The 16,056-nt window shown below is 35.1% G+C and overlaps 2 protein-coding genes across 2 annotated transcripts; one reads left to right on the top strand and one right to left on the bottom strand.

Moving 5' to 3' along the window:
* Positions 1-5,790: 5,790 nt before the first annotated feature.
* Positions 5,791-10,080, top strand: LOC116000972 (glyoxylate/hydroxypyruvate reductase HPR3). Its single transcript, XM_031240852.1, has 2 exons — positions 5,791-6,279; positions 9,297-10,080. The coding sequence occupies exons 1-2, from the start codon at positions 5,830-5,832 to the stop codon at positions 9,819-9,821; spliced, it is 975 nt and encodes a 324-aa protein (XP_031096712.1). The 5' UTR covers positions 5,791-5,829; the 3' UTR covers positions 9,822-10,080.
* Positions 10,081-11,501: 1,421 nt separating this feature from the next.
* LOC116000893 (leucoanthocyanidin dioxygenase) lies at positions 11,502-13,531 on the bottom strand. The gene is made up of 2 exons (XM_031240755.1): positions 12,978-13,531; positions 11,502-12,232 (listed from the first exon to the last, which is right to left on the bottom strand). Exons 1-2 carry the CDS (start codon positions 13,484-13,486, stop codon positions 11,641-11,643), a joined length of 1,101 nt encoding a protein of 366 aa, XP_031096615.1. The 5' UTR covers positions 13,487-13,531; the 3' UTR covers positions 11,502-11,640.
* Between the last annotated feature and the right edge of the window lie 2,525 nt (positions 13,532-16,056).

Below are 16,056 nucleotides of genomic sequence, written 5' to 3'. Positions count from 1 at the left end.
TATGAACTTGAAGGTTTTAATTGTGATGTTGATTTGAATGCGATATCCCTTCTAATTAGGAATTGTGTGTTTAGAATATGCTTCAATTATACTATAAATGAAACTAAAACTTAACTTTAACTTGTCTAAAATGTTAGTGTTCATTTTGGCACACCCCTTAATTTATTGGAAAACTTGCACCTGTTATCCAAAAGGAGTTTATTACCAAAATGGTCGCTCGACTATTGAAAAATTACCAATTTGATCCTCAACAATTTTTCGTGCCCAATTAAGTCCCTCGACTCTGAAAAATTTAACCAATTTGGTCATCTGTTTGTTTTGTCGTTAAACATCCGTTAAATCGGGACCAAATTGGTAATTTTGCTATAGTCAAGGGACGAAATTGGTAATTAATTTTTCACTGAAATGGTCCCTTGACTATTGCAAAATTACCAATTTGGTCCCGATTTAACGGATGTTTAACGGCAAAATAAACGGAGGACCAAATTGGTTAAATTTTTCAAAGTCGAAGGACTTAATTGTGCACGAAACATTATCGAGGACCAAATTGATAATTTCGTAATAGTCGAGGGACCATTTCGGTAATAAACTCTATCCAAAAGTAAGCTTTGGATGGAGTGAGGATCACAATGAAGTAAACAAACTTAGGTTATCCAACTAACCGGCTCAAATTAAGAAAACCAATAGACAGTTCAATTCCCATACAAACTTAGAACCTTAGTTTGTAGTTACAAAATAAATACTCGAGTCTCGAACCCGAGGGATAAGGGTGGGGGGGGGGGTGGGTTTGGGGGTTTGCTTGCAAATCGGTAGTTTATTTACTTACAAGTTCTATTATACGGAGTATATGCATGTTATGAGAGTATAAGACTCCCTAACTTAACAATTTAGTCAGTTGATAAGCATGTTATGCTAATCTATGAGCATCACTAATTATACTTTCGTAATAGCCATGACTATTTTTTTTTTTAAAAGTAATTTTATTTTTAAAATACTCATTACTATTTACTATGCTTTTTCGAACAGTTACAACTGTCTGACATGAGAGCGACAGTCGTTTAAGATTAATGACTATATTTTTAAAAAAAGAAAATTAAAAAATTAATAATCTGTATACTTAAGAGCCATTCAAAAATCACGCACGTCTTAATTATATCAACCGTAACAAACTCTTCTTTCTTGATTTATTTTATTTAATTTTTAAATTCAATTTTTCTTATCTAAATTTTACAAAAAAAAATTTAAAATTATAAATAATTTAAATTTATACTCATCAATCAAATCAAAAACATAAAATACACGGATAAAGTATTAAATAAAAAAATTGTAAGGTCACATGGGAATGGCTGATGAAAACCAAATTGGATCAGATGTTGTCGGGTCCATCGACGCATCACTGGTAGGGCCCCCCGGCCGAGACCATGAATACAAAGAAACCTAATATGAGCTGGGGACATATTGAGGTGAAGACATGAAGTCAAATGGGTTGTTTTTAGGTGAGTGCTATTGTCGCTCTTTTTGTTCCATGATTATCTTAGCTGGTAACCCTTCTGATCTGGCGAGGTTTTATCAATGGTCATTGGCCAACTCTCCACAGTTGTCTCAAATTGGATCTGACAACATTTACAAGACAATACCAGAATCTATCCATATTTAGCTTAGTATTTTTTATACATACATTATTGAGTTTCTCGATTGCTGAGAGAAGAGGAGTTGGGTGTTTTTGGTCTGGTATTGTCGTTCGTGTGAGAAACTAGTTTGTGTTACATTTTGGGTGACCCTCTTGTTTATTTTCAAAAAATAAAAATAAAAAAATTAGTTGATAACTTAATAATCACAAAGCTACAAGTTCGTTTATCGGTGAGAGCTATGCTTTTTAATTTCATATCTCATTCATACCAGTTTCACTATATTTTCATTTGATAATATACATTATTGCTTTAGCTCTAATTTTTTTTTTTTTTTGTTTCATATTTCACACATACTAGTTTAATTATTGTAATGTTGAAGTATTATTTTAATTGTACTTACGATCATTTGACAATATATATTATATTATTGTATGACTCTGAATTTTAGTTTCATTTTCCATGCACGCTAGTTTCATTTTCCATGCACGCTAGTTTCATTATAGTAATACTAAAGTATCATCTTAATTATATTACAGTTTCATTTGGAAATAATGTGCTCTGTTTTTTTTAGTTTCATTCTCCACATATACTAGTTTCATTATATTAACACTAAAATATCATTTTAATTGTATAATTTCATTCGACGATCATGGTCCACACATTGACACAATGATGTGTGGACCATGGTCAATTGTATAACAACTGGTTTGAGTCAGCAAGCTATATATATGTGTGTGTGTGAACGAATGATTGCGTTCATATGAAAAGCAAACTTCCCATGAATCCATGAAAAGTGAAAACCATCCAATCTCATCTATTGAAAAAAATAGATCTATGAATTAGGTTAATTGGCGGGATTAAAAACTCGTATGTGCATATAGGCATAATGATGTGTGCATATTAGCCCTGTGTGCATATTTAGCATGTGTCGTGTGCAATATAAGAACATGCTTAATATGCACACATTATAATACCTAATATGCACACACGCATTTTTAATCACACAATTAATCTCATTCATAGATCTATTTTTCAAATGGATCGGATGAGATTAGTTCTCATTGATTCATAGGAACAGGATTCTCATGGGATCGCATCCCTATATATGTATGTATGTAACCAGCTTAGCTAGTCGACCTTGGAGCTCAACAGGGATGTTAGCAAGGCAATATTCAAGACAAGATTAAATATGTCAGAGTTAGTCATGCTTAACAAATTGAAGGAATTGTGATTGATGTAATCCTAAAATAGCTAGTATAAATATCATCTTTATTATCAGATAAATAATCTTTATTATCAGATAAATAGGGGATCAAACATCCACCTACACTACCACTAGTGAGATTAGATCCTTAATTTTTGTGATAAATTTTATTTGTGTGATCAATTAAGCTACCCATGAAAGACTATTTATAAGATTAAATCTAAACATATAATTTGATGTTAGGGCCATAGCATTGGTATTTACACTATCATAAATGAAACTTTTTCCACATTATCGCAGTTCATCTCATAAATATTAGGAGTACAATGTAATATAACTAATGCAACACATAATTCAAGTAGCCACTCAAATTACCTTGGGCAGAAAACTCCTATTGGGTAACTCCAATTTTCTTGTACAACCAATGAAGATATCTAAAATGTAGATAAATAATAAAAAAAATGAAAGACTAAAGAAAAGTTTTTAAATATAGAAACATTATAAACGATTAAAAAAAATACTTACATTATGAACACTTGTATTATGGACACATCGAGCCAATTCATCATGAACAAGTCTTTAATGCCATCCAACATCACGAAAATGGAGTTTATAGTTGAGTGATGGAAGATTGTCTCTTCTAGGTCCAACTCGATGTAGTCTATATGGTAAGGCAAGTTTCTTAGATGACTAACCAATTTTTTGGATTCATCTGATCTCCCAAGTGTTGCAGCACATTATCAAGAACAAGGGGGTAGTAATTGTGTACCAGATAGATCACCACTTTCAAAACTCATCATTTTTTTTTTTGTTTTGGGTTTTCCTACGAATCGAAAATTAAAAGGCTAATAACAAGTAGAAGATATTAAAGATATTTAACATTACCTGAAGCTTGTTTAATAGATCAATAGATTGACAACTGCTCCGAGTCGGTGTGCCAACCCTTGGACTAGTTTGTGCATTCTTCATCAAAATTACAGTTCAGAGTTTACCACATCAAATTTAGATTGCATCTCTTCCATTATTTGTCTTCTAATTTTATCAGCCACTTTGTCATAAATTTTCTTCTTTATGATATCTTCAAGATCACTAACTGAAACAACTCCAGTTGATTTTCTACGAGTAGTGCTCTTCGGTTTACCAAACACATCCTGGACATTGACATGTACTCCAACACCTCTCACATAACCACAATGCTCATTGTAGCCAAGAACTGCTAATAATATATCATTTTTTCTTTTTGCTTAGAATGAGCTTTAACTCATCTCTTCACACTTCTCGACCTATTTCAACACAACACTATATATAAATTACATGTTAGCATTCTCATCAATAGTATATATATTTAAAGTATTTGTATTACTTACAATTTTATCAAACACTCCATTTGCTTTTTTTTTTTGGTCATATTGTTTAGATCGTGCTCGAACCCAATCCAATCTACGATCACTAGCTGCTATGGTCGATGTAATAGAAGCACAAGAAGATTGTGAAGACAATGGGTTAGACATAATCCATTTTCAGCCATTCAGGTTGCTTTCCTAAATAATCTCTAGACCCAAAAGTGATGATGCTTATTTTGCACTTGCAAATCCCTAGACTTTTGACTTTTGGCATAAAATAAAATTTATTATTAAATAATAACATGTTAATAGTACTAATTCATTATAAGACTAATAAAACATGATTATTAAGCAAGTGAATTACGTAGTGTACCTTAAACTCTTCAGTTTGATGATCTGTTGCAAATTTCTTTTATTCTTCATTGAAGTAGTCATATAACTCTGTGGGAGAGTTATATCTAGGGTGCTTTTTGTGGATGAAATCACGCAATCTTGTTTTGAAGTCTTTCCAACGCAACCCCGCAATCCTCAAAATATTTTATTTTTTATTCATCTGAGATATTAAACTCTTTCTAAATAACAACAATAAAATAATAAATAATTAGACATTTCTTGACATTAACATATATAAAATAAAGTAATGAATAATATATAAATTAAGTTAATGAGTATTAGTCAAAGACCTTGTGGTCAAGCGGCATCCGGTATACACTCCATGTGGAAGGGAGTGGGTTTGAGCCTCAGTGGAGGCATCTGTTGACTCTTTGTGCTTCAGTAGGTTGATATGTTATATCAACGTGAAGACGACCCGAACCGAAGTGCCAAGGTAAGATGAGAACTTCTTTCTATTTGGACCAATGTGTTTATTGACTCTTTGTGCTTCAATAGGTTGATATGTTATATCAACGTGAAGACGACCCGCCGAAGTGCCAAGGTAAGATGAGAACTTCTTTCTATTTGGACCAATGGGTTTATTATGCTCATCGAACTCAACTCTGGGTTGGCATTCATCATAATGAAGTATTATTGTGGCATGACCAATTTTGGTCCTATATCAACAAAATAGTTTAAATTTTGTTAAATACAACGAAATTTTGATCTTCAATTATGAATTATTTCAAAAGAATAAGCATAAAAAATATAGTGGGTCAACCTACATTGTATAAAAAAGATCTAAATGTCTTTGTATTTAATGAAATTTTAACGATTTTGTTGACGGATGACCAAAACTGGTCACATCACAATAATACTAGGACTAAAAGTGGATGTTCTGATAAAAAAGACTAAAAGTAGATGTTATGGTAAAAAAGACTAAAAGTGAAATGTCACCTATAAATCTAGGACAAAAAATAGAATTAACTCTTTGTTTGTGTGTGTGTGTGTTATTTTTTTTTAATTTTTATTTTTAAGTGTTAGTTATTATACTATGTAACAGTAATAAATTTATTAATATAATTAATTAATTTGTATAAAAAGTAAAAACAATATTAAAAAGGAATAAAAATACATGATTATATTATAAATGAATATACATTTATTTATTAAAATTTTAAATAAAAATGATTAGTTATTTATTAAAATTTTAGGTGAAGATTTGGACATTAATCAGTCATTGGAGTGAGCGGTGAGCGTTACTTCCAAGGCGTCTGCAATGATGGAAACCACCGCTTCCCAGCAACCACCGCTACTCCTCATCCATCGTATTCCCCAGATAGAACCCTCCTTCTTTCCGTTCCTCAAATCCGGCCGGTACCGGATTCTGGACCAGCTGGATGAATCCGACCCGTCATTCCCGACCCTCTCGAAATCAGCTCGGGTTATGCTCTGCCTGGGGCCGTCGAAGGTCACCGCCGAGACCTTGGATCGGTACCCGTCGCTGGAGTGCATCGTGGGCTCCAGCGCCGGCTACGACCACTTCGACCTCGCCGAGTGCCGCCGCCGGGGCATCCGCGTTACCACCGGCGGAGACTCTTTTTCCGATGACGTCGCCGATTTCGCCGTCGGGCTCTTAATTGACGTCCTTCGCCGGGTCTCCGCATCCGACCGGTTTGTTCGGGCCGGTTCGTGGCCTAAGAAAGGAGAGTTTCCAGTCGGTTCCAAGGTTAGCAAACTCATTACTCATCCCTTCTTTTTTGGCTATCCGTTACTTTATTTTACAGTTGACTAACTTGACTTACTTGCAGTAGATGATTTTCCTTACCTTTTATGACTTAACTATTCTTATTCTATTCCATTTTCATTGTTTGCTTTGCATAAGAGATTAGATTTAGAAAATGTATTTTAGTATTTCTTTGGATTTAGGAATAGAAATGTGATTAGCATTCAAAATATAAAAATACCCCTCACATTGAATATTCACATTAAATGTGTAGTACAATAATTCATAAACAATTAATTTGTGTCTAAACTTCAAATATTCACATACAAATATATCTTTAATACGGAGTATTAGAATACGAAATCGCATTAAAAAATAAAAAAGAAGAATACGAAATCTATTAATGTAAATATATTTTCAAATTTAGAATGACAATAATGGGTACGGTTGAGACTTGAGATTGACTACACTCACCGCTTGATTGACTCACTCCACCCTCGCAAATTTCTCTGGGTACATTTTCAATATACTAAAAATACATTATACATGTATTTAATATACATTATATAAAATAATAAAATTTTAATACTCAAATAATATATTTTTTTCTGAATATATATAATGTATAATTTTAATATATTAAAAATATAATATTTGTATACCGAATATATATTATTTGATAATATGATCAATACAATTTTAAATAATATGGTACATACAATTTTGTGTACCATGTCCCGGAAAATGACTGTTGATGCTTTTTATATCCTCCCCATTCCTAACTTGCGTTAGGCGTACTTTTTAAAAACCCACATTGTCCCATTAGGTGTGGTCACTCCCACTTTTTATGTTCAAAAAATAAATAATGATTATATTATTTGGACATAATAATAAAATTCACTAACTAGTCATATTAAAAGAAAATAATAAAATAACTGAAATTTTAAATTATTTCCTAACAAACTTGTATAAAAAAGTAAAATTTAATATTAATAATAACATTAAAAAATTATGTTTAAATATTTGCATTTAGAATTTTTAAACTTCGTACTAATTTATTTTAAATTAACTAGACTCCTTATTATTTTTTTTAAAAATATCAATATTTGTTTAAACTATATATCTAAACTATTTTATTATCCAATTATTGATTCTTTAAATAGTTTTTACTGATATTTAATTTTTCAAAGAGTTAATTCCATTTTTTTGTCCTAGATTTAAAGGTGATAATTCATTTTTAGTCTTTCTTTTTCAAAAGATCATCATTTTTTTTGATAATAATCTCTCGAGACTAATTCATTGAATCATAAGCGGAAACGTTTACAAGAAAGATTAATGGAATGGACAAACATTCCTTACAGTTAGACATAGAAACAAATTTCCTAACAATGTTATCGAAAACTTGAATCGCAGACTGTTTCACAAATTTGAAGCTGAAGTCGACAGGAGCACTCCAAGCTTCTTTACTGTCAATAGTAATTTGGTCAAACATAACCAATGCATACACTAGTTCAAAAGTCGTTGACACCACCCGAGTATCAATCTTCAAAACTCGCCAAAAAAACGAGAGGGAATAAACTCACAAAAGAAGCGAGAGGGAATAAACTTGCTAAAGATGCGAGAAGCAACAAATTCGATAAATAAACGAAAGGTATAATAGCAACAAAACTTACTAATAAAAAAACAACACTCCTTTGAATCAAGAAAAACCACTCCCTACTTCACCTTTTGCAAAACCCAAAACCTTCTTTTCCTTATTCAATGGTGATGGAGAGGAGACAGTGTGAGATCGTAGGTGTGGTGGACGACGATGTGGGATGCGAGAATGGAGAGGAGAGGCAGAGAGAAAAGAGCAAAAGAAGACGACAATCGTGAAGAGGAGAAGACGCCGCCTCCGCTAAAGATGCGGAGGCGGCGACTGCCGAACCAAAGAGAAGAAGAAGCAAAGAGTTTAGAGAGAAGGAGGAGCCTTCTAGAAAAGATCATCATTTAGTCCTAGTATTATTATGGTATTATTATGACATGATATTTTTGGTCATCCACCAACACAACTACTTAAATTTCATAAAATACAAGGTCATTTAGCTCTTTAATTATGATTTTTCTTCAAAATAAAAATAAAAATATAATGGGTCAATTTATTTTGTATAAAAAAGACCAAAATGCCTTTGTATTTAATGACATTTTAACAATGTTGTTGACAATGAACAAAAAATGATCATGTCACAATAATACTAAGACCAAATGTGGATGTTCTAAAAAAGATTTACTAAAAGTAAATTATCACCTATAAATTTAGGATAAAAAATAGAATCAGCTCTTTTTCAAACAAAAACAAATTATTGGGTTACGTTGGCCTTGGTACCTTAGTTGGGATAAGTCAGGCTAAGATTTTCTAGGATAGCCTGCTAGCCGGTCTTGCCAAATGGCCTCATTATCAGCGGCAAATTATTATGTAATCTATAGTTCACATAATTGTGTGGACTATGAATATAATGTACAATTGTAATATACTAAAAATACATTATTTATATATTGAGTGTACATTATTTGATAGTGTATATAAAATAATATACTTTTAGTATATTAAAAATGTACTTTTTATTTATGGTCCACACAGTTATGTGGACCACGGTCCATGTAATAATGATTGATCATCAGCCAACCCCTCCCGTGGGAAAGGATCAAGAAGGAAGAAACATTTTGCGGTATCGTATAATTGAGAAAGGCTCCATTTAGGAGAGCTGTTTTTATCCAACTAGTTCGTAATAGAAGAAAATGAATCAGAATGCCCAGTCTTGCCTTTATTTACTGAGTACTGACCTACATGGTTTTACTGTTGTTAAAAGTGTATGAATAAAAACACTGACTCACTTTGTTTTTAAAATCAATCAAACAACTCAGAGTAAAAAAATTGAGTAGAAAATGAGAGTAATGTAGATGTGTTGTATTGCTTTAGACAAAATTGAGGTATACTAATGCAAAATTAACGTAAGACTGGCATTATATTTCACGTACAGGTAGGGGGAAAGCGGGTTGGGATTGTGGGTTTGGGGAGCATTGGCTTAAGGATCAGCAGAAGACTGGAGGCCTTTGGCTGCACCATTGCCTACACCTCAAAGAACATCAAACCCAACATTCCCTTCTGTTTCTACGAAAACATCAATCATCTCGCTTCAAACTCCGACATCCTAATCGTTTGCTGTGCGCTGACACAAGAAACCCACCACATCGTCGACAAGAATGTCATGCTGGCGCTAGGAGAGGATGGCATCATCATAAACGTCGGCCGAGGCCCTCTCGTGGACGAAAAGGAGCTGGTTAGGCTGTTGGTGAGCGGTGAGATTGGAGGGGCTGGTCTGGACGTTTATGAACACGAACCTAATGTGCCAAGGGAGCTTTTCGGGTTGGACAATGTTGTGTTGTCTTCGCATGTGTCGTTTGCTACTCCTGAGGGGATTGCTCAACTCCATGCCTTGGTTGCCACCAACGTAGAATCGTTCTTTTTGAATAAAGCTTTGCAGGCAGAAATTCAGCTTCAATGATACCATGGATCTGAGGCCGCGGGGAATTGTATGTTTCATCGTACGTACGTACGTGTATGAGAAAAATTTAATTACAAGCTTTGAATTATACTATGAATAAAGATACATACAGATATACAATAATGCCCGCAGCCGTCATCCAACTTCATTTGCAGAAAGTAATATTTCTGCTTGATTGCTACTTCCAGCTAAAGAATTGAAGCTATTAATATAATGTAATTTCACTTTATGCTATTGCATTGTTGTGTTTCTGGTTTTATTCTTTGAAGCCTACCTTGTAATCTTAGCAGGTAAGGGATCACAAAAGAGATAAATGTATTAATATAAGTTGTCAATAGCTAAATGAACTGAAAAAATTAATGAACAACTTTTTTAGAGAATTAATTTACTTTATGATTACCAAATAGTTTCCGATTTTATTCTTCCACTTTGGTTGGTATGTTTAAAAAATTTCACTTTTTGGGATAAGGAAAACAAAAAAAAACTTGTATTGGCAAAGCATTTTCTACCCATTATTGAATTAGTAAATAGAAAATAGAAAATAGAAAATGCAATAAAGGAAAAGGGAAAATGACTCTTTTTCCCCCCTCTTATCCTTAAAATGATGAATGTATGTGTATTGAATATCAACAATAGGAATACATCTAGCAACTAAATACAAAGAGAATGCTGAAATAGAAGTCTAAATATACCAAACTACGAGAGTCCTGTTACAACCCCTCAAGCTTAAGGTGGCAAGCTCACAACATTAAGCTTGTCTCGAAGTGCCTCAAACCGCTTGACCAATAACGGTTTGGTAAAGATATCAGCCACATGATCCTACGTGGAAACAAAATGAACCTTAAGAGCACTGGAAGCGACCTTGTCACGCACGAAATGATAATCAACTTCAACATGCTTTGTCCGAGCATGATACACCGGATTAGCACACATGTATGTAGCCCCCAGATTATCGCACCATAAGGAAGGTGGAGTAGACAGTGGCAAATCCATCTCATCCATAAGAGACACAACCCAAGTCACTTCAGGCGCAACATCCACAAGACCTTTATAGTTAGCCTCAGTCGAGGATCGAGCAACAGTCTATTGCTTCCTGCAGACCTAGGAAACCAAATTATCTCCAGATAAACAGTAAAACCACTCGTAGACTTTCGATCAACCGTGTCAGTAGCCCAATCGGAATCAGAATAACCATGCAAAACAGAATTCCGAGAAGAACGTAAGCGCAAACCAAATAATGCATTGTGGACCATGGTCATGGCTGATACTACAGCTGTATTGAACTGATACTGCAGTTGTGTTGAACTGATACTGTAGTTGTGTTGAAAGGGAACTGCAGTTACGCGGAACAGAGGTCGTTTCATCTGTTCAACACACTGCAGTATCAGTTCAACATAACCGCAGTATCAGTTCAACACAACTGCAGTATCAGTTCAACACAACTGCAGTTTCAGATGGATGAAACGGCCTCTGTTCTGCGTAACTACAGTTTCCTTTCAACACAACTGCAGTATAGCCATGATGCATGGTCCACGGTATAACGACTGCTCAAATACCCTGCGTCGTATAAATATCTCCACTCAGGGTAAAAAATGTAAAATGAACCCGATTTTCTCTAATAAAAAAAATATTCTTACTATATTATTCTCAACACTCTGTTTTTTAATGGTAGTGTTGAGCTGCTTTAATTAAGCGATTGTTATAAAACCAACCATAATAATACCAAACGGACTCCACAAAGCTCAAATTACATTCTAATAGTAGATTTGAAACATTATATTAATCAATGTTTTACTATATATTTTCCCGAAGGAATAAGCTAATTTGATTGCTGATCATCAGGTTTGGGCGTGTCAGCTCCTTCCTGATCAGTTTGCCTGAAGAGCTTATGCTTAATATGCTGGGCAAAAGTGCGGGGCGGGAAGCGCGGCGGGTCCGCCTCAGACACGGTCTCCGGCAGGGGCTGGAGAATGATCTTTTCCTTGGGCGGCTCACAGAACACCGCCCAAGAAACCCTCACCTTCTCCCTGTTCACAACCCCTCTGTGGAGAATGCTCTTGTACTTGCCGTTGCTGAGGATCTCGACGGTGTCGCCCACGTGCATGATGATGGAGTTAGGGACGCACTTGGCGGTCACCCATTTTCCCTCGTAGAAGAGCTGCAGGCCCGGGACCATGTTGTGGAGGATGAAGGTGAGGGCGCTGACGTCGGTGTGAGCTTCCACGCCCAGGGCTAGCTCTGGCTCAGGGCATTTTGGGTAGTAGTTTATTTTCATTTGTAGAAGAAGCTCTTCCATCCCTCCCACTTCCTTCTCCAGCCTTCCTTCCTCTAACCCTAGCCCTTGTGACAGCACTGCTAACACCGTTGTGGTTAATGCCCTCAGTTGCTCTGCATATTCCCTTGTTGCAGCTCTAAGGAAAATGACCAAAAACAATACCATAAAACCCCCAATTTGATAAATTTTATGATTATGAGTAAGAAAAATGACACATTTGGTTCTTAAGTTATACTTTCAATTATGGTATTTAGTGTCAATTTTTCGTTTTTCAACATCTGGGGCGATTTTAGTCTTTGCATTAGAGGAAAATTGTACATTTGGTCTCTAATTATCATATGCTGTAAATTTAATTCTGTGCTTAATTAGTAACAAAAGTGATCATTTTTGCTTTTAAAAAATATATTATAGAGTTATTTTTATTTTTAATTTGGTCTTAAATTTATATGTGCCAGTCCATTTCTAGCTACTAATTTTTTTCAAAATATTCCTTTAATCTTAGCATTATTTTGTCTATGACCATTTTTAATCCTAGGTTACCAAAACCGTTGAAATGACTTTAAATACAAGAACATTTGGATATTTTTAATACAAAATGAGTTGTCCCACTATTTTCTTATATTTATTTTTATTTTTGTAAAAAAAATTATTTGAAGACCAAAATGTAAAATAATAACTTTTCATACTACAGTTAAGCAGGGTTTGCTCATGACACCTCTTCATTAGAGAAAAAAATTTGTATTAATTGTCATAATAATCTTTTATATTCATTAGTTATGAATTGGCTAATCTTACCTGGCTTAATCATATGAAGGCATGCATGCTATATTGCTATATGGTGATGAAAGTTTGAAATAAAAATTAAAGGATAGACGACTTACATGTAATCAGAAGGAGTTTTAGGCCAAATGGAGAGATCAGTCTTATCTTCAGGGAAAACACAGTGGAAAAAGTAATCCTCCCACTCAAGCTGCCCACTAGCATTATTTGCCAGCTTACTACCATAGCCCTGCACATTCCCCGCCGCCTGGTCATTAGCATACTTCTCTTTCTCCTCAATTGGCTGACCGAAAAACCCCTCTCCGGCGGCCTTCACGCGGCCGGTGAGCTCCTCCGGTATCCCGTGGTTGACCAGGTGCATGACGCCCCAGTCCACCGCCGCCTTCCGCAGCTCCTCCCGGCACTTCTCCCGCACCTCCAAGTCCTCGGAGTTGATCCCTTTCAAGTCCACCGTCGGGACTTGTGGCCCTCCGCCCATCTTTTCCTCCTCGAAAATGTCGCCGATGCTCGGCCGCTCTTCCTCCGGCCTTATGTACTCCTTCGGGATGCGTTCGATGCCGCTGCCAGCTAGCCTCTCCACCCTGCTCGGAACAGTAATAGTAGTCACCATTGTTGAATTATATTATATTATTTCTTGATTTTCATTCGATCTTGATTGTGTAGAGGATTATATATATATATATATATATATATATATAAATGGAAAATATAATGTGTAAATGTTAGCTAGGGTAGCATTTGTACTTGTATGGACTATGGTGGGTGAGCACGTGATGATGAGATGCCAACCCCCATTCATATATAATAGGACTATTGAACGAAGAATGACAAGTTGAGATCCCTCAGCTCAGGAAAGGTACAACCACCGTGCAAGTATATATCCCCCCGGATGTACAACGTTAATATGGTCTTCTACGCATTGGACTTTGCATGCCGGAGGAAAACTATTATTATATTTACAAAATTATTGTTAATTCTTTTCAATCTATAGTTCTTTTCCATCCGTGAATAGTTGTATCGTTTGCATCTTAAGAATTCTCTAGAGTAAAAATAAAGACAATAATTCCTCTACTACATAATGTCCACATATGTTTATTTATTAAACACTCCCCCTAAACATTATTATATCACACTCATGGTTAAAAACCTCACTAAAAAAACTAAGGGGTAAACTTAGTTGAGAAATATTAAATTACATGATATATCTGTATTTATGTTACACTAAAACAAAATCAGAGTGGCGCAGCAGAAGCGTGGTGGGCCCATAACCCCAGGTCCCAGGATTGAAACCTGGCTCTGATAAGAGTGTTTTGACATTTTTTTAAAATACTTCTTCATGTATTATATATAGATTGTATTTTGACTACAAAAACAATAATAGGGGATGTAGCTCAAATAGTAGAGTGCTTGCTTTGCATGTAAGAGACATGGGGTTCAATCCCACTCCAATTAGATATCTATATAATGACATATAAGTGAAGACTCAAAGTCAATTTAATAATATCAAACATAAAAATGTCATTTAGAATTAACTTAGGGTCAATTTAGTAATATCAAACATAAAAACTAATAATTATAAATTATATAATACTATAATAGTTAATACTAAAATATTAAATATTAACCTAAAAAATATCTAAACTTTGTACAATTTAGGATTATTTTGCTCAAAACGATATTGTTTTGAGTGAAATAACCCATTAAAAAAAAAGAGCAATAGTTAATCGGCCGACTAGAAGGCCTAGTCAGTGCCTAATCGGTCTAGTCTACGCCTAGGCGGTCAGCGGCCTAGGCGGTCCTTTGGCGGCCTAGGCGGAGCTTAGGCGGTTGCCTAGCCGGCCAGCCGCCTAGACCACCATTTAATGTGATACGCTAGGCGGTCGACCAGCGCCTAGCACCTAGGCGCGGATTAATCAGCGCCTAGGCGGGATTTTTGCAACACTGGTGATGGGTAAATTTCCATACAAAAGGGACAATTTTCGTGTAGATACAAAAGTGACAACTTTCGTGTAGTTTGTAATTGGATGTAACTGTTAAGATTTTTTCTCGAATAAATCTTTCTCTTAATAGATCTCTTCTTGTTCCTCTATCTTCTAATAATACGGCGTTGTATTATTGTAACTTTTCTATTCCAAACATTTCCTGAAAGTAGACAACAAGTTTTAAATCTTAATGCAGGCATTTCATATCTCGTTGAATCATTTTTTATTCCACACCGGGGCTATGGGAATCGAACCCAACAATTCTTCCACGACCCCTATTTTCGAACGAACGACCTCCTTTCACTTCACACCAATTCTATCTCGATGAATGGAAGAGAACTTCTTTTTCTACTTACCATAGCCATGTAAAATGGAATCATTTTCTGGATTTCCCGTGGTTGGTAAGTGATGTAAAATGGAAGTCAACTGAAAATAAGCTCTTGGTCAATGTTAAATGACCCCCTTTTTCTTGTAAAATAACTTCCCCTTTTTTGCAGTAGATATTACAATTCTCAAAAAGGCAATTTTGTGAATTAAAGCAGTCGAGATTGAAATAGTAGAAGTTTCAAGCAATAGAAGTTGCAAAATAAATTAAAGGAGTACGTATAGTAGAGATTGCAACAAGGAGTAGAGGATGCAAGGCAACTGAAATTGTAATTTACCAAGTAGGGATGACAACGGGGTGGGGCGGAGAAGGGGAGTATACTCCCCGTCCCCGAACGGGGAATGAAAAATAGTCCCCATTCCCGTCCCCGCGGGGAATTAGGCGGGGACCCCATCCCCAATCAATTCTTAGTCAACATTTTAAATTAGTGTAATTTTAATTTTAAAAACTATGATTTTAATTTTAGAAAATTTATATATATATATATATATATATATATATATATATATTTCTTAATTAAAATAATAATTCGGGGACGGGGCAGGGCGGAGAAGGGTATCCCCGTTCCCATCTCATACGGGGATGGGGATCCCCGACGGGAACGGGACACATTGCCGTCCCTATTAAAGAGCTTAAATTGCACAATTAATTAATAAACAAATGAAGTAGCTAGCCTTATCAAATAAAAGGGGTGAGAATTGAGCTCAAAGTTTATTTCTGGAGAGAGCCAAAGTTTGGCACTAGTCCAAATTAAAAAGAGCTAAGGTTGGAGCTAAAATGTATTATGGAAAGAACTAAGTAGCCAACAAGAAA

This window comes from Ipomoea triloba, chromosome 13 (genome assembly GCF_003576645.1).
Source record: "Ipomoea triloba cultivar NCNSP0323 chromosome 13, ASM357664v1".
NCBI classification, from domain to species: domain Eukaryota; kingdom Viridiplantae; phylum Streptophyta; class Magnoliopsida; order Solanales; family Convolvulaceae; genus Ipomoea; species Ipomoea triloba.
The sequence above is the reverse complement of the archived record's forward strand: the minus strand, read 5'-3'. Positions and strand labels throughout refer to the sequence as shown.

Coding starts and splice junctions, on each gene's coding strand:
- LOC116000972 (XM_031240852.1), top strand. CDS start 5,830: ATGATGGAAACCACCGCTTCCCAGCAACCACCGCTACTCCTCATCCAT. Junction 6,280..9,296: donor AGTTTCCAGTCGGTTCCAAG/GTTAGCAAACTC, acceptor TTTCACGTACAG/GTAGGGGGAAAGCGGGTTGG.
- LOC116000893 (XM_031240755.1), bottom strand. CDS start 13,486: ATGGTGACTACTATTACTGTTCCGAGCAGGGTGGAGAGGCTAGCTGGC. Junction 12,233..12,977: donor AAAACTCCTTCTGATTACAT/GTAAGTCGTCTA, acceptor CATTTTCCTTAG/AGCTGCAACAAGGGAATATG.